Source organism: Miniopterus schreibersii (genome assembly GCF_964146895.1).
Source record: "Miniopterus schreibersii genome assembly, chromosome: 7".
NCBI classification, from domain to species: Eukaryota; Metazoa; Chordata; class Mammalia; order Chiroptera; family Miniopteridae; genus Miniopterus; species Miniopterus schreibersii.
In genome coordinates, this window is record NC_138108.1 from 22,553,601 (window position 1) to 22,578,920 (window position 25,320).

Below are 25,320 nucleotides of genomic sequence, written 5' to 3' on the forward strand. Positions count from 1 at the left end.
CCCAGGCCTGCTGCCTGGCTCAATGACACCTCCTCCATCCCATCGCCCTCCCCAGTTTGGGCTACAAGGACCAAACCAGTCAAGGAAGTATGCCCCAGATCTTCTGGTCATGGTGAGGGTCTCACTTGGTGTTTCCTTCCCTGTATTGCAACGGGAATTCAGAAACCCCATAACTATCTGGGGCGCTGTCTTCAACCTAATTGATCTCATAGACATTGGTCAACGTATGGGGGGAGGGAGGACCTAAGGCCTTATTTTATATCTCTCTGTGAAACCAAGAAAAGATTTTAGGCCAGGCAGGAAGGAAACTGTTCTTCCATGAGTCTGAGGCACTAAACTGGGATCCCCCAGGAGGATGGGGGTTTCCTCAGGCTTAGCCTGGAGGCCCAGGATGCTCCAGCCCTGGACCGCAGGCATAAAGACGTCCTTTTCATACAATAAATACGCAACCCTGGAGGAGCACCGATTGCTGTGCACAACTGATAGAGGGAAGCCATACCTTTTGAAGGCTTAAAGTTGCCTTCTAATTCAGATTTTAAAAGGTATATGAAAAGGCAGTTTGGCAGTTTCTCAAAATGTCAGAATTACTACATGACCCAGCAATTTCATTCCTATATCCTAAAGAAATGAAAACATAGGGTCACGCGAAAACTTGTGCATAAAGGTTCATAGCAGCATTGTTCAAAATAGTCCCAAAGTGCAAACAACCCAAATGTCCATCAAAGAATGAACGGATAAATGAAATGTTCTCTTTCTGTCGCTTTGTCTCTGCCTGTCTTTCTCTTATACACACACACACACACACACACACACACACCTGCTTGCGTGTCAAGTCTAGTTTCTACAGTTTAATGAAAATACCAGGAGTCTTCTCCACAGAAGGGGTCTGGAGCCAGGTCTACGCCAGGGGCCTGGGAAGAGAGGTCCCTTCTCCCAGCTTCACCGGTGCTGCTCCTCTCATGTCCCTCCTCCACGTCCGCCTTCTGCTTCAGCATCTTCAACTTTGTGCAGCTCTGGGAGGCCTCAGAGACACGTCCTGACCTTGGCGTGCCTTTCTCCCACTTCCCTGCCCCTTGACAACCTACCTGTCTCCCGGGTCCTCCCTAACTTCTTTAGCTGGGAGTTCCCTGACCTTCCCTTCCCAGTACCACAGCTCCTCCTCTGGCTGTGGTACAGTTTGTGGCTGTCCCCTGGGTAGGGACCAAGCACAGCCCCTACTGGAGTGTGTGCCCCTCAGGCGCAGGGACTGTGACTCACTAAATTCATTAATGACGTGGAAAAGGAGAAACTCAGGCATATACATATATATATATATATATATATTTTAATTTTTTAAAAATATATGAAACTCAGGCATATTTTACATTCTAATGCCATTCAAATACATTTGAGGGTTTTAAAATGATTATCTTTTACAGTCAATATTCATTGCTCCCCTGTAGAATAATCATTTTTCTCCCAAGAATGACCTTGGTCCTTACTGTTTCCTGGAAAATGGGGTTTGAAGATGGAATTTCTTGTCTCTTTGTTCAAGTGGAAAGTACACATACATTCGTTCCCTTTCAAATCAGAAGGAGCTTAACTTCTTTTCTTTGGCCCAAACCCACCCCCCTTAACACTCCCTGTGTACAAATGCAGCAAGTTTATAGACTTCAAAGGGTGCTGGAGATATGGGGGTTCGGAAGGTGGGAATGGCCCCTCTTTATTAGTTAGCATTTCCCAAGCCTTTATAATCATTAACTAGCTGCCCTGATGGAGTGATTCCCACAGGCATTGAGGAGGATTGTCTGAACATATCAAGACAGAAACTGACCTGCTGACTCGGTAACTCTAGTCCTGGCCCTAAAGAGGTCCCTTTATGAAGTCCTTTTCAGAACCGGGGGCAGGAGGAAAACACATTGAACTGATTCTGGTTCCAACGTTGTCATTAACCAGCTGTGTGACCTTGGCTGCAGCCTCAGCTGTACTGTGTCTGGCTTCAATCAGGGAGGGCAAATAGGTAGCATATGTGCCACGCTGATGCCCTCCTGTCACCAGGGCAGACATCACTGATCAATCCCAGCCCTTTTCCTGAGCCTGGACAGAGCTCCACCAGCCCACACGCCTGCAGTTGTTCCGGCTGCCTTCTGAGCTGCAGCTTCTTTACGGTGCCTGGGCTGGATGGTCTCTTTACTCTCCCTTCCAAGACTAACATTCAATAATTTTAACTATTATAGCTATTTGTTTTGTTGTGGCAACCACGACCACAGACTCCATGAAATTGGGCTAGTCCATTCCAAGGATCACAAAGAATTTCCTTCCTCAAAACACTCCTAAGAAACAGAAAAATCAGCATTCCATTCCAACCGTCCAGAGGTTGAGGCTGCCTGAAAGGAAGGGGGTGGCCTCGAGACTCTAAAACAGGTTCCAAGCAGGGCTGAATGCAAAGGCAGCCACGGCAAACACTTCCCACTTCTCCCCTCAGGACTCAGGGCCAGGAGCCAGTCCTTCATCCAAAGGGGAATTCCCATAGGAGTTAATGAGAATTTGGCATTAAAATGAATGGGTTCCTCTCATACATTGCTGGTGGGAACATGAAATGGTGCCACTGCTTTGGAAAACAGTCTGGCAGTTCTTCAAAATGTTAAACATAGAGGTACCATATGACCCAGCAATTTATTCCTAGGTACACACCCAAGAGAAATAAAAACATATGTTCACATGAAAACCTGCACATGAATTTTTATAGTAGCATTGTTCATAGTAGCAAAAGAGTAGAAACCAAAATGTCCATTGACTGATGGAATAAATAAAAAAAATGTGCTACATCTATTCAGTGGAATATTATTCAGTCATGAAAAGGAATGAAGTACTGATACATACATGGGCGAACCTTAAAAACATGATACTAAGTGAAAATAGATACGAGTCACAAAAGATCACAAATTATATGATTTCATTGATGTGAAATTTCCAGAATAACCAAATCTATAAAGACAGAAAGTAGGTTAGTGGTTTTCTAGGGCTGTGGGGGTTGGGCAGTTGGGGGATAATGGCTAAGGGCGGCGAGGTTTCTTCTTTGGGGCGATGAAAATGTTCTAACATTGTACAACTGTGTCAACGTGTCAAAAGCCATTACATTGTACACTTTGAATGAGTGAATTAAATGGCATGTGAATTATATTTCAATAAAGATATTAAAAAACAAAGCTATTATATTTAAAAAAATTTAATAAAATGAATAGGTTCCAGTTTTGGGATCAATGTGAAAGTTAAAGGTAGTGCTGTGTTTGTGTGTTTGTGTGTGTACCCTGATAGAGACAGGAGAATAACATCTTACAGTGTCCTATGACCTTATGGTAATTAACACAACTAAACACTGATCTAATTTTTTCCTTTTTTTCTTTTTAAAAAAATATATCTTTATTGATTTCAAAGAAAGGAAGGGAGAGGGAGAGAGAGAGACAGAAACATCAATGATGCGAGAGTCATTGATCGGCTGCCTCCTGTATGCTCCCCACTGGGGATCAAGCCTGCAACCGGGGCATGTGCCCTGACCAGGAATCAAACCTTGATCTCCTGGATTCTAGGTCGATGCTCAACCGCTGAGCCACGCCCGGCCAGGCTGATCTAATTTTTTCTCAATTGCAGTTTACATTCAATAGCACTGATCTGATTTTTTAAGGTGTGATTAATGTGTCCTAGTCCATCCTCAATCCTTTTAATGATGCAAAAAGGGAAAATACATGTTTGATCCTCAGTGGGGTAGCGCACTGCACGAAGATGCCTGTCTCCTACTTACAAGCCTTCAATCCCTCTCCTTTGCTTACAAGATAAAGTCAGAACATATGCCACTCTTAACAGGCTGTCCCCTACTTTCTAGATCCTCTCTGGCCAGTTCCCCTAACATCTTCTATTCTCTAGTCATTCAGAATGGTGCAACCCCCCTCCCCATCTAGTCTTTCGGTGCAATTTCACACATCCATGCCTTCACAGATAAGGTTCCCTCTGTCCTTAATGTCTTGCTCCATCCGCTCTACTCCTCTGGCAAATTTCAACTCACTCCTTAGGAAGCTAAAACCCCTGGGAAGCCGTCTCTGGATCCCTGGGCAGGGTACTTGTGCCCAGAACTCTGTATAAATTCCACCACTTGACACATGCTTTGCTGCCTTGTCCATCTGTGCCACACCACTGGGAACACCTCAAGGGAGGGGTGATGTCATGGAGATTTATTCATTCCCGGGGCCTAGCGAGGTACCGGACACATAGTGGGCCCTCGGAACAGAAGTGAATGGATAAACGCTCGGTGGCCCTGAGCTTGTGACAGTGAAACTGCACTATTTTAGCAGGTCTTACATTTCCTTTTGGAATGGAGGAGAGGCAACCAAGTTCATGTGCAAACAGAACCTTCAAGAGTTTGGTTAGATCCCAAAGATAGCTTTTTCTACAAAAATCCAATTGTGTGGGATACAGACACATCACCCACCTAATTAGGGATGTCTCTTCCCTCTGACTCAGGATAATCCTCTTCAATGTTGAGGGGAAATTCTAACTGAAAATAATTTCAGTTAGTAGGAAATAGAGAGAAGAATGAAAGGTACAGTTTCTCTGGGTTTAATTCTGACCAATGAGGAGGAAGTGGTTGGAGAAGTGAGGGAAACCTTGTGAGAAAACCACCACATGGCCGCTGGTCACCACCACCCACTGCAGTGTAAGTCTGTAGCTATACCTGTCCCTGGCCGCTCATCCCAATATACTTGCAGTTATAAACTATGTGTATGTGCTGTACTCACTGTACACGTGCAAAATCACACAAGGGTTTTATGTATACAAACACACACATACATATATAATACATTATAATATATAACACCTTGTGTGCATTTAGATTTATATATTTAATAACTATAGTTATTAATATGTATTTAATATATTATATAAATGTAATGATATTAATATATTTTAATTTTTCCCCAGTAGCTTAAAGAGTCTTACTCTGTATTGCTACTCCCTTCCCACTCTGCCTCCAAATGTGGGGACTACTGATCTAATTTAGCACAATTCCAGGAAGCATAGCTCATTCTTCCAATTTAAGGATGAGAAACACAGGCTCAGGGAGTTCAAGGAATAGCCCCCAAACTCACAACTAGAAGATGGCAGAGCCAGGCCTCAACCTTCCTAGATAGTCTTATGCTCATTCCACCGGCCCCAGTTGCAGGGGAGGATTGCCACGGGCTTCGTGGGAAGAGTCTGCAAGAAATGGGAAGGGCAGCTACAAAATGTGCAGAGCCAGAAATGTTGTGCAAATCATTTAAGAACAAATGGGAACCAATCCTTATTTCCATGTGAAAATATTGCAATATGCGAGAATGCTTTTTTTGTTGTTTTTTTAAATCCTCACCTAAGGATATTTTTTCCATTACTTTTTGAGAGAGAGAGAGAGAAACATTGATGTGAGAGACACATCGATTGGTTGCCTCCCACACATGCCCTGACCAGTGCAGAGGATCGAACCTGCAACCGAGGCACATACCTCTGGCCGAAATCAAACCCAGGACCCTTCAGTCCGCCAGCCAGTGCTCTAACCACTGAGCAAAACAGCTAGGGCGAGAATACATGTTTTGGTGAAACATCTCTGCTCCATACAATTCCAGGGCGTGAGGCCTTTCATGCAGCGAGTGAGGTCTGAGGGCAAAGCAGCCTTCTGCGGTGTGTGTGCAGAATAAAGCATGGCTGTTAAAACACGGATTTCTTTAATTCACAGAGGGAGCACCCCTGACAAGACACTACAAGGGCACAGCTGTGTTTACTCCAGGGTCACCTCATGTTATTTATAATAAATGCTTTCGCTTTTGCACCCCGGTGACCACCTTCTCCTTTCCAGGATATGATGTAGGTTTTCACAGAACCAGACACTGTTAATGGGCCCACATGGCTAACGAACACCCCAGCTGGTCTGCGATTTTATAGCATCCATCACGGGACACCAGGATCCTTATTAAAGAAGAGAGCTCTTGCAGCCTTTTTCAGAATGTCGTATTTTCTAAACCCACCCCTCAGGGAGAGGGCTGCAGTGAGTGAGGCTGCATTACAGGCCGTTAGCCGGGGTCTGGGCCACGACTGCGAGGGAGGAAAATCAGCACACGGTATTTATGACGTGCTGTCCCGCGCTGATGTGGTGCTCGGGGCCACCCGAGGAAAGGTAGACTGTCTTGATGCTTTTCCCCGAGGAGCTTCCATTCGGAAAGCGAACGCCGAGGCATACGTAAAAATTATGACCCAGTTCACTATGTGCAACGTGGAGCAAAAATGTAATTAACTTTGATTTACAGCGTGTAGTGCAAACCTTGATCTGCTCACCCCTCTGGGCCACCAGAAGTTCTTTTTCATTTCGACCCTTGTTTAATATCTTATGAACCACTCTCGGGCCCCTTTTCCTATTTAGGAAACAGAGTTTACCGAATATAATCTTATCTTTCTTTGGGGGCCAAGAATGGTGCAGTGTCAGATAGATGTTTGTAAACGTTGATTCACACTGATTCGCTTCCTGAGGACCAGCTCTGTGCGCTTGGTGGTGGACTGGGATTAAGTGGGCCGGCTTAGGTGGCTTTGATGTCAAAACCCCACTAAGCATCTTAAGGAGCTGGGTGGCCTGGGACAAGTTACTTCACCATTCTGAGCTTCTGAGCCTTAGTGTTCTCACCTGTAAAGTGGAACTAGTAGTAGTTACTCTGCTAGGATTAGGGATGATGATTGTGGAGTCTGTAAGCATAGTAGCATCTGCTATACAAGAAACACCAAACAATACTAGTTCTTCTTATCTGTCATATCAATATGAGATGGAATGTAGGTCAATCTCAGGATATACCCCAGAAATATTGGTTGCTTGCACTGTGTGAATACTATAGTGCCTGCCCAGATCCCTCTTCCTGGCCAACCCACCTGGTCCTCAGGGGCTAGGAATATCAGCTGCTGATGACCCACAGCGTGTTTCTAGCTGGGCATTGCCCTCAGCCACCAGGAACTGCCTGGCCCAAGGTTATACTCCCTCCCAGAATGGATGCTGTGGATACAAAAGTTCAACCCTATTGCCTCAATTTGGGACAACTTTGAAGGGCTGTCCCAGCTCTAGAGTTGTTTGTAGAATCAGCTGAGGCCTCAGATGCAGCTGCATTGAAGGCCAGTGTCTCCTTTTGCCAGGTCCTCACCTCTTACTAGTGTGTGTCCCCAGAGTACTTCTCAATAAACCTGTGGCCCCCATCCCACTTTACCTGTCAGAGTCTGTTTCAAGAGACTGAGACCCAATATAAAACCTTGCTTAAAAGTAAATTGTTGATTTAAACTTTTCTTGAGATTTGGTTATTTCTCTCTAAGTGATGTGGAAAAAAATTCAGTGATTTGTATTTTCTGGTTATTTAGGTCCTGGCTAACTGTATTAGTTCCCTCTTGCTGCTGTAACAACTCACATAATCAGAAATACAGTGGCTTGAGACAACACAGATTTATTATCTTAAATTCTGTTGTTCATAATTCTGAAGTAGGTCTCACTAGGCTAAAATCGAGGCCTCTGTAGGACTGCCTTCCATTTTGTAGGCTCTAGGGGACAGTCTGTATCCTTGCCCTTTCTAGCTTCTAGAAGCTGCCCACACTCTTCAGTTCATGACCTTCCTTCTCCCTCTTCAGAGCCAGCAATGTTGGGTCCAGTTTTGTACTGCATCCCTCTGACCTCTTCTTTGGCCTCTTTCTTACACTTTTAAGGACCTTGTGATAGCATTAGGTCTACCTGGATAATCCAGGATAAACTCCCTGTTTCAACGTCAGCTGATGAGCAACATTGATTCCATCTGCAACTTTAATTCTTCTCTGTCATGTAATATAACATATTCGCAGTTTCCTGGCTTAGGATGTGGACATCTTTGAGGAGCCATTATTCTGCCTACCATTCTAATCAAAGTTTTACTATTTAACTGATAAGACAAATGGGAACCAGACCAACATAAGTGGAGATGAACTGGCTTGGACAATTACAATGTGTATACATTTTGTCATCTGGGATATTTTAGGATCGTGAACATCTGGGACGCACAGAATGGTGGAGGGGGGAGCTTTGAAAGGAACTGGGCAGCAGTGTAGGCAAAACTAAAAGGGACCAGAGCTTAACGAAATCAAAGTTATACCTACTGCAAAAAGTCTAGGGGCTGTGCTTTGAGAAAATTTGAAAGGAGGATTTTAAGTAGGATCTGATGTAATGACAAAACCCAGTTAGAATGTCTTTGGGCTGAGTTAGCCACCCTGGCTCATCAAATGTTGGAGACTGAAATGGTCCCACACACCCGACATTAAATTGATTATCAAATGGCAGGCCATGTAAAAACCAAATGGAGAAATTTTATCAAAAGTTATCCAACACTAGCCGGGATCAGAAGTAACACCAGGCTTCTAGCAATGGGGAGGCATTTAAGTTCAGGATAGCTCCATGAATGAGAGAATTTGCTGACTTCCTATCGAAAAAGCTATAGCCAATACTCCCATTTGTCTTTTCAGAGCCCAGGACTCTCTGGTTTAGGACTCAGTATTGCAGAACAGGGAGCCGGTTCAAGGTGTATGTATAGGGGTATCTCTGTTTAGGTGCTGGGGTAGGGGGCGTCCCTTTCCTCAATGAACCCTTTCGCTTATGTTTATAATCCACGTAATAAATGTTTAAGCATCCAGACAGGACACAACTGAAAAGGGCTTGGTGACCCGATCATTTTCCCTTGTCTTAGCAGAGCTCGGTGTCTGGGGCTTCCAGGCAAGTTCCTTGTGAATATATATAAGGAAATTTAAGGTATGTTTTAAATAAACATACCAGAGCTTATGCATCCCACATGAGTCTCCCCTTCAAAGCAGTCTCCTTGGAAGACGAATCACTTATTCCAAAGGTACTGTTAAAAACACTCTGAATCGTTTCTTTTTAGATACTTAAGTGCATTCTTCGGAGTATCTTGATGGGGCAAATATTTATTCTTTAAAGGTGGATTTGATTTTTAACAACGGCCAAAATTCATTTAGATCAAAGTCTGGGGAGTAAGGTGAATAATCGAGTTAAGTAATACCATTTTAGATTAAAAGATGAGGCTGATATAATTGAACGAGACTAGTTTTCTCATGAGGGCTGTGGATAGCTCTGAGGGCCAAAGAGTAAGAACAATGGCAGCATTGATGGGATAAGCTGGCACCTTTCATAGAGATTTCTTTAAAAGATTATATAGTTGAAGGTAGCAACTTTTGGAATTTTTAAAAAATAAGTTGATTACTTCAGAGAGACACTGTAGTTTAGTAGTTAGAAGCACAGGTTCTAGAGTCAGCACTGAAACCAAAGTTCAGCTCCATCATTTTTCAGTTGTGTGACCTTAAGTAAGTCACTCAACCTCTCTGAGTTTCATTTTCTTCATCTGAATAGAAGAATTATAATAAGAACTACCTCAGAGGATGACTACGAGGAATAAAGTTATATATGTAAAACATAAGGTCATGTATATAAGGCACCTAGTCTACTGGGTGACACATAGTAGGTGCTCAATAAGTAGTGGCTATTGTTTTTCTTCATCAACACACTGTGTACACACAGCCAGAAACACACCTATTCAATCCTAGGTGGGAGCAAATTCATAACAGTGATTGAATTTGTGATGATATGATACTAGTAACTATCATTTATTGAACATCCTTGGTGGGTCAGACCCTCTCAACCCTCACTAGAACCTCCTCAGAGGTAGGTACTATTATTAGACCCATTTTTACGGATGAGGAAATTGAGGCCTAATGAGGTTAAATAACTTGCCCCAAAGCATTCAGCTGCAGAGCTGTGGCATCAAGATTCTAATGCAGGCACTCCGACTCCTAAATCGACACTTAAGCCCTTTCTCACAGCTGCTTCTGAAGTCCTGCTGGTCCTCTTCACAGTGACATGAGGACAGCACGAGCATGGACTTTGGAACCACATGGACTGAATCTGAATTTGAAACCCAGCTCAACAACTTATTTGTCCTGTGTCACCTCCGGTTTTCTCGACTGTCATGTGGGACTAACGAAGAGATGCTGCAGGAGCAGCATCTAGCACAGAGGCGGTGCTCGGGAAACCGGGGATGTAATTCAATGTGAATGAAAACCTCAATTAATGGAACATTCTGCACAGAGTGGCTTTTGGCCCCACATCCCTCTGCCCTTGAGATGTACATGCCTCCAGGGGAGAGCAGTATCGCTGCTCTGAAAGCCTTTGGTGATAGCCTAAGTATGAAAAACAGCCTTACTGATAGTGGAAAATTCTCCCGAAAGTGGGCAAAGTGTTTCCATCAGATTATGGCTGAATTCCAGTGGGGGCGGAGGAGGTGACAGACAAAACCACTTAGTGTTCCTACTCAGCCCACAAGATGATTCTCTGATCAAGCACTTTTCCTAACACGTGTTGCTGGAGAGCAGCTCGTTATCTGGGGCTGGGGGTTGCCTGCTGACCCCTACTCCTGCCTGGGACTTCCTCCTCCTTCCCCACCCCCCTCAAACAGTGCCTTCCTACATAGTGATATTAAGAAAAATCCTGAGTAGCCAGAGGGAAACCTAACACTGTTTGCAGCTTACTGTCTGGCTGGTCTAGAGCATTCATTCATTCACTCGCTCATTCATTCATTCATTCATTCATTATCTTTCATCTGCACGAGAGAAGTAAGCAGCCAGTCTTGCAGCTAAGAGGCCTATTATGGGTTGAATTGTGTTCCCCCTAAATTCATATGTTAAAGTCCTAATCCTCAGTACCTCAGAATGTGACTGTATTTGGAGATAGAGCTTTTAAAGAGGTAATTAAGGTTAAACGAGTTCATATAAGTAGATCCTAATCCAATATGACTGGTGTCCTCATAAGAAGAGGACATTAGGACGCAAAGTGAGGGATGACCATATGAGGACACAGTGAAAAAGTGCCATCTGCAAGCTAAGGAGAGGCCTCCAAAGAAACCAACCCCGTGACACCTTGATTTTGGACTTTCAGCCTCCAAAACTGTGAGACAATAAATTTCTGTGGTTTAAGCCACCAGGTCTGTGATGCTTTGTTATGGCAGCCCTAGAAAACTAATGCAAGGCCTAAATTCCACTTTCAGGCTTCACACAGGGTTAGGGGAGGGTCCTACATCGATATGCTTTCTGGAGATCAGGGCACCTGCCCAGTGGTGCTGAGCGTTTGGCACAAAGAGCCTCCTGGACTTTTCTCCTGCACAGCTGTGACCAGCGCTCCTGGCTATCACCTTTGCACCACCAGAGCAGCCTTCCTGACTTCTAAGTCTAGTCATTTCAGCTCAAAACTGCTTTCAGACCTTTTGGGAGTGACTCAGGTCTGGGGGACACGTCTATTGAGGTGATTCATTTTTTAAAGAGGCTTATTTATGTGATTATATCTGCTAAATGCTTTTATCCATTCTTTGTTGTTGCTTGAATAATACCTGTTAAATGACCCAAATTGTGCCCTTTGAAAGGACACAGTAACATGAATTTAAATGTATATTGGGTAAAAAGTGTTTTATTTTCCAACAGAGGAACTATGTAATCTGGAATTGATAAGACTCAAAGGTGCAGCCAGTGATATTTTCCACCTAAAATTCTCCTCAACCTCCCAGTTTCTCACCACATGAAAAATCAGGTGCTGTCCTACAAATTGCTCACTCAACAAGTCACTGTTAGGGTGGACTTTTACCAACCTGGACTGGTATTCCTACTTGGTCAGCAGTGATTAGCAACCCAGAAATTACTTATTAAATATTGAAATTATAAGACTTTCTTGGTTGGTTATCTCCATTTGCTCACCTGTAAATAAGGAGCTTTAAAGATCTCTAAAATACCTTCCAGCTGCCAAGATTGTAATTCTCTCTTTTGTAAGATGGGCAAATGTGTGAGTCTCTTTATGCTCCCCAAACAGCCAGCCATCGTTCTAACCCAAATATTATTCATTGCATTCATTAGCTTAATAAATGCTGTTGACTGAGGGACTCAATTAATTAATGAAAGCCTCTGGGTTCCCAGCCCCAGGGATCACACAGATAAAGAAGATAGTTTCTGCCTATCAAGAGCCCACACTCTGAAGGGGGAGACAGATGTAAGAACAGATGTGCTTCTCAGTTCAACATTTTTTACCTATTATTGTAAAAAAATTTTATTTAATGCCTACTCTGTGTCAAGCACTCTGTGGGATGTTTTACAATGAATCCATGTACTCTAAAAGTACATATTATTGATGCTATTTTTAAGATTAAAAAATGGCCCTGGCCAGTTTGGCTCGGTGGTTAGAGCATCGGCCTGCAGACTGAAGGGTTATGGGTTTGATTCCGGCCAAGGGCCCACAGCTTGGTTGCAGGCTTGGCCCTGTTCCGGGTGCGTGAGGGAGGTAGCCAATCCATGTGTCTCTCTCACATCAATGTTCCTCTCTCTCTCCCTTCCACTCTCTCTGAAGAGCAATGGAAAAAATACCCTCAGGTGAGGATTAAAATAAAATAAAATAAATAAATAAATAAATAAATATAAAGATTATAAAATGAAGGCCAGCAAGTGACAAAAAAGGTCTAGTAGACTCCTTGTCATATACATAATATGAGCTATGTGCGCTTTACTGATTCTAGGCAGAAAAGCAGAAGGGCACCAATATTTGATCTCAACAAAAGGAAGCAAGAGTTGATTATGTTTTCAGTTCAGTCACTTAACCGACATTTATTGAGCAACTTCTCAATGTCCAACCTACACTAGACAATGGGGATAAAATTAAAAAGCTAAGCATACTTCTGACTTGGTCCTGATGCAGTCACTTGTAGTGAAGGAGAAAGAAGTGTCACTAATAATTACAAGGAAATAGACCAATACTATGATGTAATAGCAACAGAGTGCTCTGGGATCCCAGAGGGCAGCACCAGATCAATGGAACAAGAGTTCCCAGAAGTGGGGCCCAAGTGTAGGTATTATAAAACAAAAACCTCTCCAGGTAATTCCAATGTGCAGCCAAGGCTGAGAACCACTGGTACAGAGAATATTCCAGAGAGGAAGAATTGGTGGCTAGGGGGCTGGTAAAGTCACTCCTGGACAAGTCCTGGAGAACACTGTCAGGGCTGTGGTTCTCAAACTGCAGTGGATCAGAATCACCTGGAAGGCTTTCTAAAAATGCAGACTTGTGGGGCCCCAGCTCTCAGCTTCTGGTTCAGTAGGTCTGGGGTGAGGACCGAGAATTTGCATTTCTAACCATTTCCTAGGTGATGCTGTTGCTGCTGGCGCAAACCACTTTGCTAACAGCAGGTCTGTTGCCTGGCATGGAGATGGAGAGGAGAGGACAGACCAGAAGGTATTTCAGAGCTAGGGAGAGGGGGGCCAGTCAACTGGGGGGATGGTGATACTATTAACCAAAATGGGGATGAAGAAGCTTTTTTGCTTTGCATATGATATGGGGGAGAAGACCTTCAGACATGGAGCACTTAACATATTTGTTAGAAATATCTAGATGAAGGCACCTAGTCAGCAGCTGGAAATACTTTTCTAGCTATCAAGAAGTGAGGCAAACTCTGCAACAAATCAGGACCTCATATTTAGCCTAATTCAAGATAGGTAAGAGCTGATGACTATATATAGCTTATGAACATATATTACTTCTACTGGAGCCATTTTTTTCCCCTGATGACAACATGGCTAATCAATAAAAGGCTATGATGGTGTCTTTTTAGCCACCATGTAAAAAAAATCACATTATCCATAAAGCATTAAACCTAATTATTAAGAACACTTAGGTCAAATGTTATACTGCCTCCACCAGTTTTTCTCATTTATCTTCACACGTGAATTTGAAAGGCAAATATGACCATGATATTATTGATCTTAAGAGAGAGAGGGAGGGAGAGAGAAACATCAATTTGTTGTTCCGCTTACTTTTGCATTCATTGGTTGCTTCTTGTATACGCCCTGACCAGGGATCTATCCCACAACCTTGGTGCATTGGGAAGATACTCCCACCAACCGAGCTACCAGGCCAGGGCCACTTTGTATATATTGATAGTTATTATGTTTGCCTCTTATTTGTGAGATGAGTTCAAGGCGTTAGGTTAAGCCTAGGTGTTCCCAAGGGTGAAAAAGGGGGGGATGGATTTTGTGACTCTCAAGGACCCTTCTAGCTCCAGTATTCTATGAGTCTGCCTTTGATTCTGTGTCAGTTTTGCCAGAAGGATCTCCAGGGGCTGGTGACACTGGAAAAGTTTTTTTGCCCACTTAAATTTAACTTTTCTAGAGTACATTTCTATAAAAAACCAGTAAGGCCTTACTGTCAGAGCTGTGTCTCACAGGTATTTCCACGCTAGTTTTTCTTTCCTCACTTGACAAGTGCTGTCACAGGGCTCCATCACTCCTAGGCTAACAGCTACCAATAAACAGACAATTGTTTCCGACCAGCTAGCATGCTGCTTACTTTCCAGAAAAATTGCACGATCCAATCTGACAGTTGATCAAGGGGTCCCCTGCTGCTGTCAGCAGGGAGAAATGTTTAAACACACAGATAGGAGTTTAAACATTTTCTCATTATCACAGAATAAGGGGGGAAAACACAAATAAATAAATAAGTAAAAAATGGCATCCAGACTCTCTAACCCCCTGCTGGGAGAGTAATGAAGCTGTGTCATGTGACCAGAAGAAGTGGGCTTTTATCTCTGGCCCCAGTACCAGTACTCAAGTGACACCTGTCACATGACCCAACTTGGGTCTTTTATCTCCTTCCCAGCCACACTTTTGGGGAATTGTCTTTTCCAGAGATGTGTGGCCTGTTGTGGTCACTGTATGGGCTCTGTTTGTGCTATTAGCTTGCTTTTTGTGTATTCTGCCTCAGATCCCCTAGATCTTTCCTCAGACATTATTTAAACATAATGACAAAACACCTAGAAAGCTAAAACAGGAGACAAAATCTCAGAGAAGACAAAAAAACCAACAATGCCATTATTATATTTCATACAAGCTTGTAGGAATTAAAATTTGTCTGGAGAGGAAAAAAATATTTTAAAGCACTAATCTTCATTTTTGAAGGTTTATTAGAGTAAGAGATTAATAAAGCCCAACTACGCTTTTTTATAAAAGCGCTTATAACTTTAGGCTGGCTCACTGTGCTGAACCACGGCCACAGACAGAACCAGAACCAGGTATTATCACCTTTCCCATAGCAACTTCATTCCAAATTGCAATCTAACTCCTTTACTCTTTAACTTGGGTTCTTATTGTCCCCCTGGGCTCCCGCCTTACCTCCCTAGCTAGAGCCCCATGGCTTTGGCACCTTTACCTCCCTCCTTTTCCTTTTCTTCCACTTTACTATGACTCGCACTACTACTGCCATATGACCACCACCACCACAACCATCACCACCACCACAGTCACCATCACTACTACCAGTACTACCATCACCACCACCACCACCACTACGCCACTACGATTAGCTAATTTTTATAGTGCTTATTACTTGCCAAGCACTGTTTCAAATACTTTCTATTACTTCATCTAATCCTCATAAGCAACTCAACGAGACAGATACTATTACCACCACCATTTTACAAAGGAGGCAATGAAAGCACAGAGAAGTGCTTCTTCCCTTTGCCCTCTTGTGCAGTCACATCTTTGGGACCTCAAGGACATCACTAGGTAGGTGGTGCCCACATAGAGCCAGTCCTTTTTTCCTGGTCCCAGACCTGCACTTCCAATTGTCTGATGTATACGGCAAACTCGAGATATCTAAAAATAAGCTCATACCCTTCTCTCCAAAACTAATCACCTGACTCTGAATGATCTAATACATCATCGAGGCCCCCAGACAGGAAACCTTGCAGCCATCCCACGCCCCCTAGTGCTCCCCACACCAAGAGAACTGTAAGTTGTTTCGTTGCTATGGCAGATTCCATGGGTTGTCATTTTCCACTTCTTCCTCAGTTAAAAGAAAACTGATTATTCAGGCATAGGAACCTCAGAAGTGCTTCTAGCTGCAGATCAGGAGTAAGTCCTGGCCGTTCTAAGGCAGCCAGCTAGTTTCCCTTGCTAGCAGTGGCGGAAGGAGTGTGACAGTCTGAACAGTCGGATGTGAAGAGAAGGGGTTTTCTTCTCATAGAAAACAAAAAAAGCAACACACAGGAAGAGATACCCTCTTCTTCAACTGGTCACCGTCGTGCCTGCACGTGATGCTTGCAACCGTGGCAGCATCTTGGGACCATATAGGGACCAGCCTGAGAACTGAGGCAAAAGGACACTGAAGATGAAGTGAAGATGGAAAGAACCTGGGTTGCTCCTGATGTTGACCCAGTAAGTTAATCAGTCCTGGAACCAACCTGTACTTCTGGGTTTCTTATGTGAAATAATATTCCCATGGATTAAGCCATTGAATTGGGGTTTTCAATTCCTTACAGCCAAATATATCCCGTCCGTTCTATATTTTCCTCACACGGGGCTATCTTGTTCTCACCCCTCGACTGCCTGCCTGGGCTAATCTTCTCACTTCAAGATTAGGCTCAACTGCCGTCTCTTCTGTGATAGGCCACACTGATATGCTGTCCTTGGCTCTTGTATTTATTTCCATCTAACTCTCCATTAGACAATAGGATCCCTGGAGGAACTGTTAATTTTTATTTCTAGTGCCTAGATGTTTGTTGAATGAATTAATGAATAGATGGCTAAGTTTAGTTTATGTTTTGGTTCAGTTTTGGGTTCCCACAATATTTTATTGTAATATCCAGTGGTAGTTCTTACAATAGAAACACAATTTTACAAGCATGATGACTTGGATGAATTCATTAGTGAGCCCTTCAGGTCTTATACCAGGCGCCGTTAACCTATTTAGGGATAGAGAAGAGTTAGGAGTAAAGAATGTGAATAGTTTCAGACAGGATTGACTAAAATAAAACTACTCTGGGAATTCATTTACAAAAGGTGTCAAGAGTAACAAAAAGGTGTTAATCCTCTGTGTCAGTGTAACCTTCAGGAAAAGACCTTTGGTTCTAAGAAATGTAACCACTCAGAGGGACTTATTTTCTTCCCAAAGGTAACCTCCACCGGATGCTCCCAGAGATTTCATTTTAAAAAGGTGAAACTTTTAGAGAATGACGCCAAGGTGGTGTTAGATGCACACTTAAAATATCAAGAAATGTTAGAAGATATCATTACCAACTCATAAAATTCCTAGCACTCGTCAGCACTTTTCGACAGAACTTTCTTCAACGATGAAAATGCTGTATATCTGCATCGTGTGTTATGGTAGTCTCTAGCCACATGTGGTTATTGAGCCCTTGAAAAGGAGTTACTGCAAGGTTTCTGTTGAGAAATCAGCTGACAGTCGTATGGGCCCTCCCTTGTAGGTAACTAATTGCTTTTCTCTTGCTGCTTGTAAGATTCTCTCTTTGTCTTTAACCTTTGGCATTTTAATTATGATGTGTCTTGCTTTGGGCCTCTTTGGGTTCCTCTTGTTTGGGACCCTCTGTGCTTCCTGGACTTGTAAGTCTATTTCTTTCACCAGGTAGGGGAAGTTGTCTGTCATTATTATTTCAAATAGGTTTTCAATTTCTTGCTCTCTTTCCTCTCCTTGTGGCACCCCAATAATACAAAAGTTGGGCCTCTTAAAGTTGTCCCAGAAGCTCCTTATACTATCTTCATACTTCTGGATTCTTTTTTCTTTTTGCTCTTCTGTTGGGTGTTTTTTGTTTCTTCATGTTCCAAATTGCTGATTTGATTCTCAGTGTCCTCTACTCTACTGTTGATTCCCTGTAAATTATTCTTCATTTCAGTTTGTGTAGCCTTCCTTTCAAATTGGTACTTTACTATGTCATCGATTTTCTCAATTATTTTCGTTGTACTCTTACTAATATCCTTAAGCATCCTTATAACCATTATTCTGAAATCTGTATCTGTTAGCTTGCTTGGTTCTATTTCATTTAGTTCCTTTTCTAGAGATTTCTTCTGTTCTTTCCTTTGTGACATGTTTCTTTGCCTCTGCATTTTGGCTGCTTCCAGGTGTTTGCTTCTATGTATTAGGTAGAGCTGCTATGTCTCCTGGAATTGGTAGAGTAGCTTTGTGTAGTAGGTGTCCTGTAGGGTCCAGTGGCTCAGCCTCCCCAGTCACCTGAGCTGGGCCTTCTAGGTGCTCCCCTGTGTGGGCTGTGTGCACTGCCCTATTATAGTTGAGCCTTGGTTGCTGTTGGCATCCCTGGGAGGAATTAACCCCCAGACCAATCGGCTGTGAGGACCAGCTACAACTACGACCAGAGAGCTGCTGTGCTAGAGACACCCCTATGGAGCAGGATTTACTTCAGTGGAGCTTTGGTGTTCACCAAGTGCGCCCTTTGAGTGTGTCACTCCTGGATGTGGTAGGGTTGTAATCCAGCGTGGTTGAGTCTGACCACTAGGTGCACTGTCTCTGGGGCCTCCCGGGAGGTGCAAAGTCAGCCTCTGCCAGTGCCTTGCCCAGGGCCACCCAGCATGAGCTACACAGCAAAGCGTAGTTGGCTGCTACTTGTGCTGGGCTTGGAGGTGCCCAGGAGAGGCCAAGCTATGAGCCAATGCAGCTGCCGCTAGTGCCAGGCCTGGGGCCACTTATCAAGCCATATGGGGCCCGCTGCTGCTTGTTTGAGAGATTTGAGGAAAGTCCTAAGCATGGGGCTCGAGAGGCCCCTTGCACAGAAAAGCCCCTGGAAATGGCCTGGATGAGCTGCCGGTGGGGAGGGGCGGGGCCTCGGGAATCACGGGGCGGGGCCAAAGGTGTGAGTCAGGTGCTGGCGATTCAAATATGGCGCCTGCCTGCCGGCTCTGTGCGGGGAGGACTCGCCAAAGGAGCCATGGCCTCTGCCAGCCCTTCTGCCTGGGAGGAAGCCGCCCCTCCGCCTCTCGCCCGGATCTCAGGCAGGTTAGTTCCTCCCCGAGTGTCCCGGGTCCTTTCAGGCTGCTGCCCGGCGCTGGGCTCAGAGGGAGCGTCCGAGTGAGTCCGTGCCGGGCCCTTTAGGAGGAGCTGCTGGGGCTCCCGCAGCCTCCGCGACCCTCAGGGACAGTCCCTGCTGGTTTCACAGCCCGGAGTTGTGGGGACGTCTCTTCCTGGCCCTAGAGCCCTGGGCGGGGGCCTGCTGTGGGGCTGGGCCCCCTCACTCCTCGGGGAAACACCCACCGCCGAGATTCCCTCCGGGGTTTAAACCGTGGCACCGGGTGTCGGCCGCCGCTTCTCCGATTCAGCCCTAATCTGCTCGCATCTCCGCCCGTCCTACCGGTCTCGATGCTCCTTCAGTTCCCTGGTTGTGGGGCTTCTGTTCAGCCAGATCTCTGGAGGCTCTGAGTGATGGTGGTTCTGTGTTTTAGTTTGATTTTGATGTGGTTGTGGAGGCGGCGGGTGCAGCTGTTACCTACGCCGCCATCTTGTTTCTCCTATATATAATTTTTTTAAGCTTTTAAATAAGTGAATTTATTAATTAAAGAAAAAAGCATAAGCATAATTCACCTTTCTATTAATTAAAGAAGATAATTTTGACAATTTCTACTTTTTAAAAAATCCCTTTTAAAAAATAAAACGAATCTATGGATTCTTGCGACAATAGGGTCTTACTGTAATTCCAAGTATAGTCTGTCAACAGCTGTTCAAAAGTCATTATTAGACAGGCTTGGAATAAGAGGGGACCTTAGAGATCAGCTAACATAATCTCCAATATGAGGATCCCTTCCACAGCTTTCCGTATCTTCTGGGTGCAGAGGAAGCCCACTAGCTTTGTGGAACTCATTCCACTGGTGGGCGGTGAAATTGCTCGAAAACTCTTCCTGTTGTAACAACAGTAGCATCTCTGAGCTTCTCTGTGTTTGCCCTGGCTCTGCAGGCACCCGGCCGAGGGCCAACCACTTTGCTCTGTGAGAGCCCTTAACCCTCTACAAGGACTTTCTCTGTCCCCTGGGTTTTCGGTATTGGGCTATTCTTTGTGCCTTGGTCCCCATGCCCTCTCTTCTCCTAGCAGCCCTCCCTGGAGAGTGCGGCACAGAGTTGGGGCTAGGGGTGCATAAAACACAGACTTTGGGCTCAGAGAGTCTGATTATCAAATCCTAGTCATTTAAATTTGATTCTGGGTCCTTCTCTGTGAAGTGGGGAATTGATCCATCAACCTCTTAGTCTTAGAAGGATTAAACAGAATTAGACCTGCAAAATAATAAATGCGCAAGAAACATTTGCTTCAATATGGTGTTTCTTTTAAAGTGTGATAGAGTTAAGCTTAATAATTTTCATGTGACCTCATCAGTGGAGAGCAAACTTCTTCCCCTCTGTGGGACATCGTCTTATTCCTTCATTTATATCACTTAAAAGTATTAGCATTATCGTTTGTGGATGGTCAGACATACTATTAGTCCACATTGTACTTAAAAGTACCATTTTCTACTACATCACTGCCTTACTTGTTGACATTTCAAGCCTTGAGTGTAAGAAGTTAAGTCAGATGAAATTTGATTGGAATAAAGGTTGCATTGGCTTGTTGCAAATTATTTACTTTTTGTTTGTTTTTAAGGCTTTATTTTTTAGAGCAATTTTAGGTTCAGAGAAATATTCAGCAGAAGTTACAGAGATTTCCCATGCATCCCAGCCCCCACACATGCATAGCCTCCCCCACTATCAGCCTCCCCACCAGAGTGAGACATTTGTTACAGCTGATGAACATACGTTGACATCATCATCATCCGAAGTCCATAGTTTACATTAGGCTTCATTCTTGGGGCTGTACATTCTGTGGATTTGGACAAATTTTTAATGACATGTACTTGCCATTAGAGTATCATACAGAGTTTCAATGCCTTAAAAATCCTCTGTGCTCTGTCTGTTCATCATTCTCTCCTTCCTAACCCCTGGCAGCCACAGGTCTTTGTACTGTCTCTGTAGTTTTGTACCTTAACTCCGGTGCACTACCATGGAGGAGTTATTTAACTCTGAGCTTCAGTTTCCTCTTTTGTAAAATGGAAGCAATAAATTAATAGTAACAGTACTTATGTCAGTGAGTTGTATGAATAAATGTTGTACCTTCTTTGATTTTATTCAAGTGATTAATAAAAATAATTGACCAAAATGGGACTCAAGACCGAACCTTGTACCACACTACTATCAACCTTTCTCTAGGTTAAATAACCACAGTTCTTTGAATTTATTTATCTGCCCCATCATCTAGCCCCTATAGTTTTGTATTTCAGGTATATCTGGCAGGCTTTGCCACATGCCTTACCAAAATCAAATACTCACTAAGGTAGATTTCTTTGGACTATCTATATACCTTTTCTCTTCTTCCATCTCAGATTTTGGGTGAAGAGGTACTATTTTTTAATTCTCTCTTAATTAGTTCCTCTTTGTTCTTCTAAAGGATATATAAAGGTCTCTGGTTTCTAGTCTACTACATTTCCTGAGTAGATGATCCTCTGACAAAGTAATCTGAGTCTCCTTGGCTTCTCTCAGAAGGAGTCATTGTAGAAGAGGGGATACATGCGTTAGCCAAGACAACTCTCATTTTATTTGAAGGTTATGTGTGTGCACATGCATGCGTGTCTGATGCTGCAACAGGGCTTGGATTACATCTCTGGAACTCTGCTTCTATCTACTCAGTATCTCCACCATCAAATCAGAGCTTAGATTCCTCATCACTTTTGCAATCATCACAGACAATTAGGATTCAGTAGAAGGAAATAGCCTGAAATTTAATTCTAACCAGCAGTTCAATCCAAACTCCTAAAATGTGTTTTGATAGTGCAGTTAGTGAAGGAAGGAGCGCCCTTAGGAAATCACAACAAAGAGTCTTAAGCAAGTCCTTTTGTTGACAACTTTATCCAAGAAACCATCTTCTCTGGAGATTGTTTTAAACTTTAGACTAATCCTCTCCTTGCCACACAAGTCCTTTTGTTGGGAGACACTGTAAGTGAACACAGGAGCGACAGGCCTCCATAAGCACAGGCTCTGCCTTTGAATTCTTTCCATTGTCAGTCTCCCGTCTGTCCTGCTGTCCTTCCTGCCCAGGGATCTCAATCAAATGAGTAAATTATGCAGATGTCCTCCTCTCAGACTATCTCCGTCTCTGGCCAATTTTTGAGCCAACCACTGTGAAATTCTAGGCAAATGACAATAGCAATAGCCTTCCATTGCTTTTTCTTCAAGTATCATGTGCTGTTGCCTTGGAGATATTTAAAACATTCCAGGTCACAGGTGATGGCTAAGACCCCTGGTCCAGCATGGGGTTGAAATGGAAGCTTCTCAGTAAGCTGAGGCAAATTAAACGGAAAGAGCAGCAAGGTAGCCCTGGGCAAAAATGAACAAAATCAAAATAACAAATGACGTCCTCCAGACTGAGGAAGGAAAACCTTTTAAACATTATTGCAGTTATTGCTGGGATTATATCTATTGATAGAAAAGGTGACAAATTATAACCGAGGCAGCCTCTTACCCCTGGTAATAAGAACTAGGTGTTAAAAATAATTGAAATCTATCTTTGGATCTACAGGCTACAGTTGTACCATATCACACCCCACTGTTCAAAATACCCAAGCTTTGAAATAATACGTGTAAAGTACCTGGCACATGGTATATACCCAGTAAATTTAAGTGCCCCTCTATTTCTCCTCTGTAGACATCAGTATACATTTTTTACCACACCTGAAACTGACATTTTGAGGATCTTTTATGAGTTTTAATTTTGAGGCACTGCTGGCAGTCATCAGTCCTAATATCTCAATTTACATTTTGAATCTCCTGAAAAGTGAATATTTTAACATAAATTCAATTTAGTGGAAAGACTTCCAGTCCCCAAGTGTGCGCTGATTACCACTTTTAGTCTCTTTAACTCCAGCTCTCCCAGATTTTGCAGATACCAAGGCATTTATTAAACAGTTTAATTGCTCTAGTCTTTCCCTTTTGTGGTTCATCTCCTATGGGTTTTATCTCCTCACATTAGTACCAAGGGCCTAGGGACATCAGGAGATTACTCCAGTAGAGGCTAAATCTGCCTCCTCCCTACTTCAATTGCTGGCACAGGCACCAAGTTCAACACACTGCATTTAATAGCTTTTTATTGTGACCAATTCACATCCCACAGGTGACAATTCTTCGTGAAAAGTCACTATTGATCAGAGAGGCAGGGTCTGGTTGCTAAATAAAACAAAATAGCAACAACAGAAATGATAATAATGCTTAATGTAGCACCGCCATCTGAAACCATTTTCATCAATATCTTTTGATAATTTTATGAGCACAAATCCTTCACTTTATAGAATGTAGCTAAAGTAATTCTATTCTCATAACTAGTGGAGTTTAAATGCCATAATTACACAGTAAAATCTCTGCTCTAGAAAATACTTTGCTTGGGAAATTCCACATTATTGTGTTGCCTGTTGTAATTCTAATTGTATATTGTCAAAATACAAACTTAGGTATAAAATGCTCTGAGGAATAGCTATAATTCTAGACATCCATGATCTTTCCAAATTCCTAAATACAATATCTTAGAAGATCCAGAAGGGAGACTCCTAGATGTGTTCATGTCTTTAAATATCAACAGCCAAAGAGAGAGCCAAGACAAAGTGGCAAAGAGCTGAATCCTGCCATGTGAACAAGGCTGGGTTGTGGGGGAGGTGTAGGGAGCATGCCAGTGGTGACCACCTAGGCCCCAAAAGCTCTGTTAGGAAGCACAACCAAGCTGTGGTTGCCAAATGGGTGGCCAAATCATAGTCTGTTTGTGGCTTGGGATATAGCCAAGGTCACCTAAAAGGCTGGCCGGCTGGCTGACTCTGTGCATGGGTCCCACCTTGATTCCTCTGTTTAGATTACTTTCTCCTCTGCCTACCATGGAAGGCCCAGTGCAAGAGACAAGTGCTCTTGTAACATCTAGGGATGTCTGTACTCCGGTAGCTTTTGGAGTTGTCCCACCTGGCCTCCTGTGCCTACCAGTAGAGCTACCTTTAGGGTAGCTTTGGGAAAATCCTTCACAGCACCTCTTCCTCTTCAAGATTACTTTGGAAGGCTGGGCTACACTTGGTTGCTTGAGGAGACTCCTGAGGGCAGCTGTGTCTGTGACATTTGTGGATGGCCCCTGCCTGTCCATCAGGCCCTTTTGGTTCCCAGAACTCACCCTGAATGAGAGGACTCCCTGCAACCAACTACACAGAAGGTGTAGCCTAAGAAGCCTGTAGTAGTGATGACTTGATTCTCATAGGCCTCTAAAACCATCTCCTGCATGGGGCCGGACTCTGAACCAGGTCCTCTCTGGCACCTGGAGGCAGGGCAGGTGGTAACTGGCACCACCACAGTGACCAAGCATCCTGGTTTATCTGGAACTATGCCAGTTTTAGAATATCCAAATTCCCCTCAGTCTCAAGCAAATGGGGATGGGTGGTCACCCTGACCTCTGATTGCGTCCTGTTGGCTGACAGAGGAAACTGTAGTTAAGGGAATACAATATGACAGTTGCGATTCTTTATTCCCCATGTGTCAGCTGAAGGCCTCAAGACCACTTTTCAGTTTTATCTTAGGAGCCTTACCACTCCTCCAGGAGTGGGAGACACAGGTGATGCACATTCTCACCCTCCTTCCACAGCCTGGAGAGGCTGGGCCACCTGTCCCGAGAGTGGGGAGGAAGAGCCAGGCACAGAACAGTGGTGCTCAGCATCCATGAACCATGTCCTCTCCTCCTGGCAGCAATCACTTTTCAGTTCTATCCATAAGGAACCTCTCTGTTGGGACCACTTACCCGGAAGGATGTTGGTGATGTCTCCCTTTCTTTTCACCAGCATTTGCTAAACGGGGCTGGGTGGTGACTTTTCCGGTAGGAAGCCAAAATGTCATACATTTCTGGCTTCAGCCTCACTCCTGAAACTGTAAACAAAGACTCCTCTGTATGGAAAAAAAAAGAGAAAAGCACCAACACATTATTTCCTGGGATTTCACAGTGTACTTTTTATGTCCTTGTAATATTTGTCACCTGAGGAGCCATCAAAACATGAGCCAGACTGCCCACCAATAATTTATACTGACTTGTGGATAACTTACTTCGCTGTTTCAACTAACATCTCTCAAGTGCCTCCTACTCAATCCAATTCAATGCATGCTTATCAAATGAACACTTGGGTAAGGCATTATGCTCGGCGTTGATGACGGTAAAAACAGGAATAGAACAGGGACACACACCAACACAAGGGCCAAAAGTGAGGCGCAAACAAGGAACCAGGACAGCCCCTCTCCTAAGTCTACTAAGGAGCGTGAGAAAACCATGGACAAGGGCCGTTTGGGCCTTAAAGACGACGATGTCAATAGTCAGGGACTTCTAGGGAGGACAT

At 43.7% G+C, this 25,320-nt stretch overlaps 1 protein-coding gene across 2 annotated transcripts in view; it reads right to left on the bottom strand.

The window, feature by feature from the left end:
• Window positions 1-20,494: 20,494 nt before the first annotated feature.
• CDK15 (cyclin dependent kinase 15) overlaps window positions 20,495-25,320 on the bottom strand; it is a 78,150-nt gene continuing 73,324 nt past the window's right edge. For both annotated transcript variants that reach the window (XM_081142695.1, XM_081142696.1), the window contains exons 13-14: window positions 24,735-24,877; window positions 20,495-22,291 (exon numbers count right to left, since the gene is read on the bottom strand). In XM_081142695.1, the coding sequence (XP_080998821.1) occupies window positions 24,768-24,877 (110 nt within the window). In that variant the 3' untranslated portion in view covers window positions 20,495-22,291; window positions 24,735-24,767. The remainder of the gene's footprint in view (window positions 22,292-24,734; window positions 24,878-25,320) is intronic.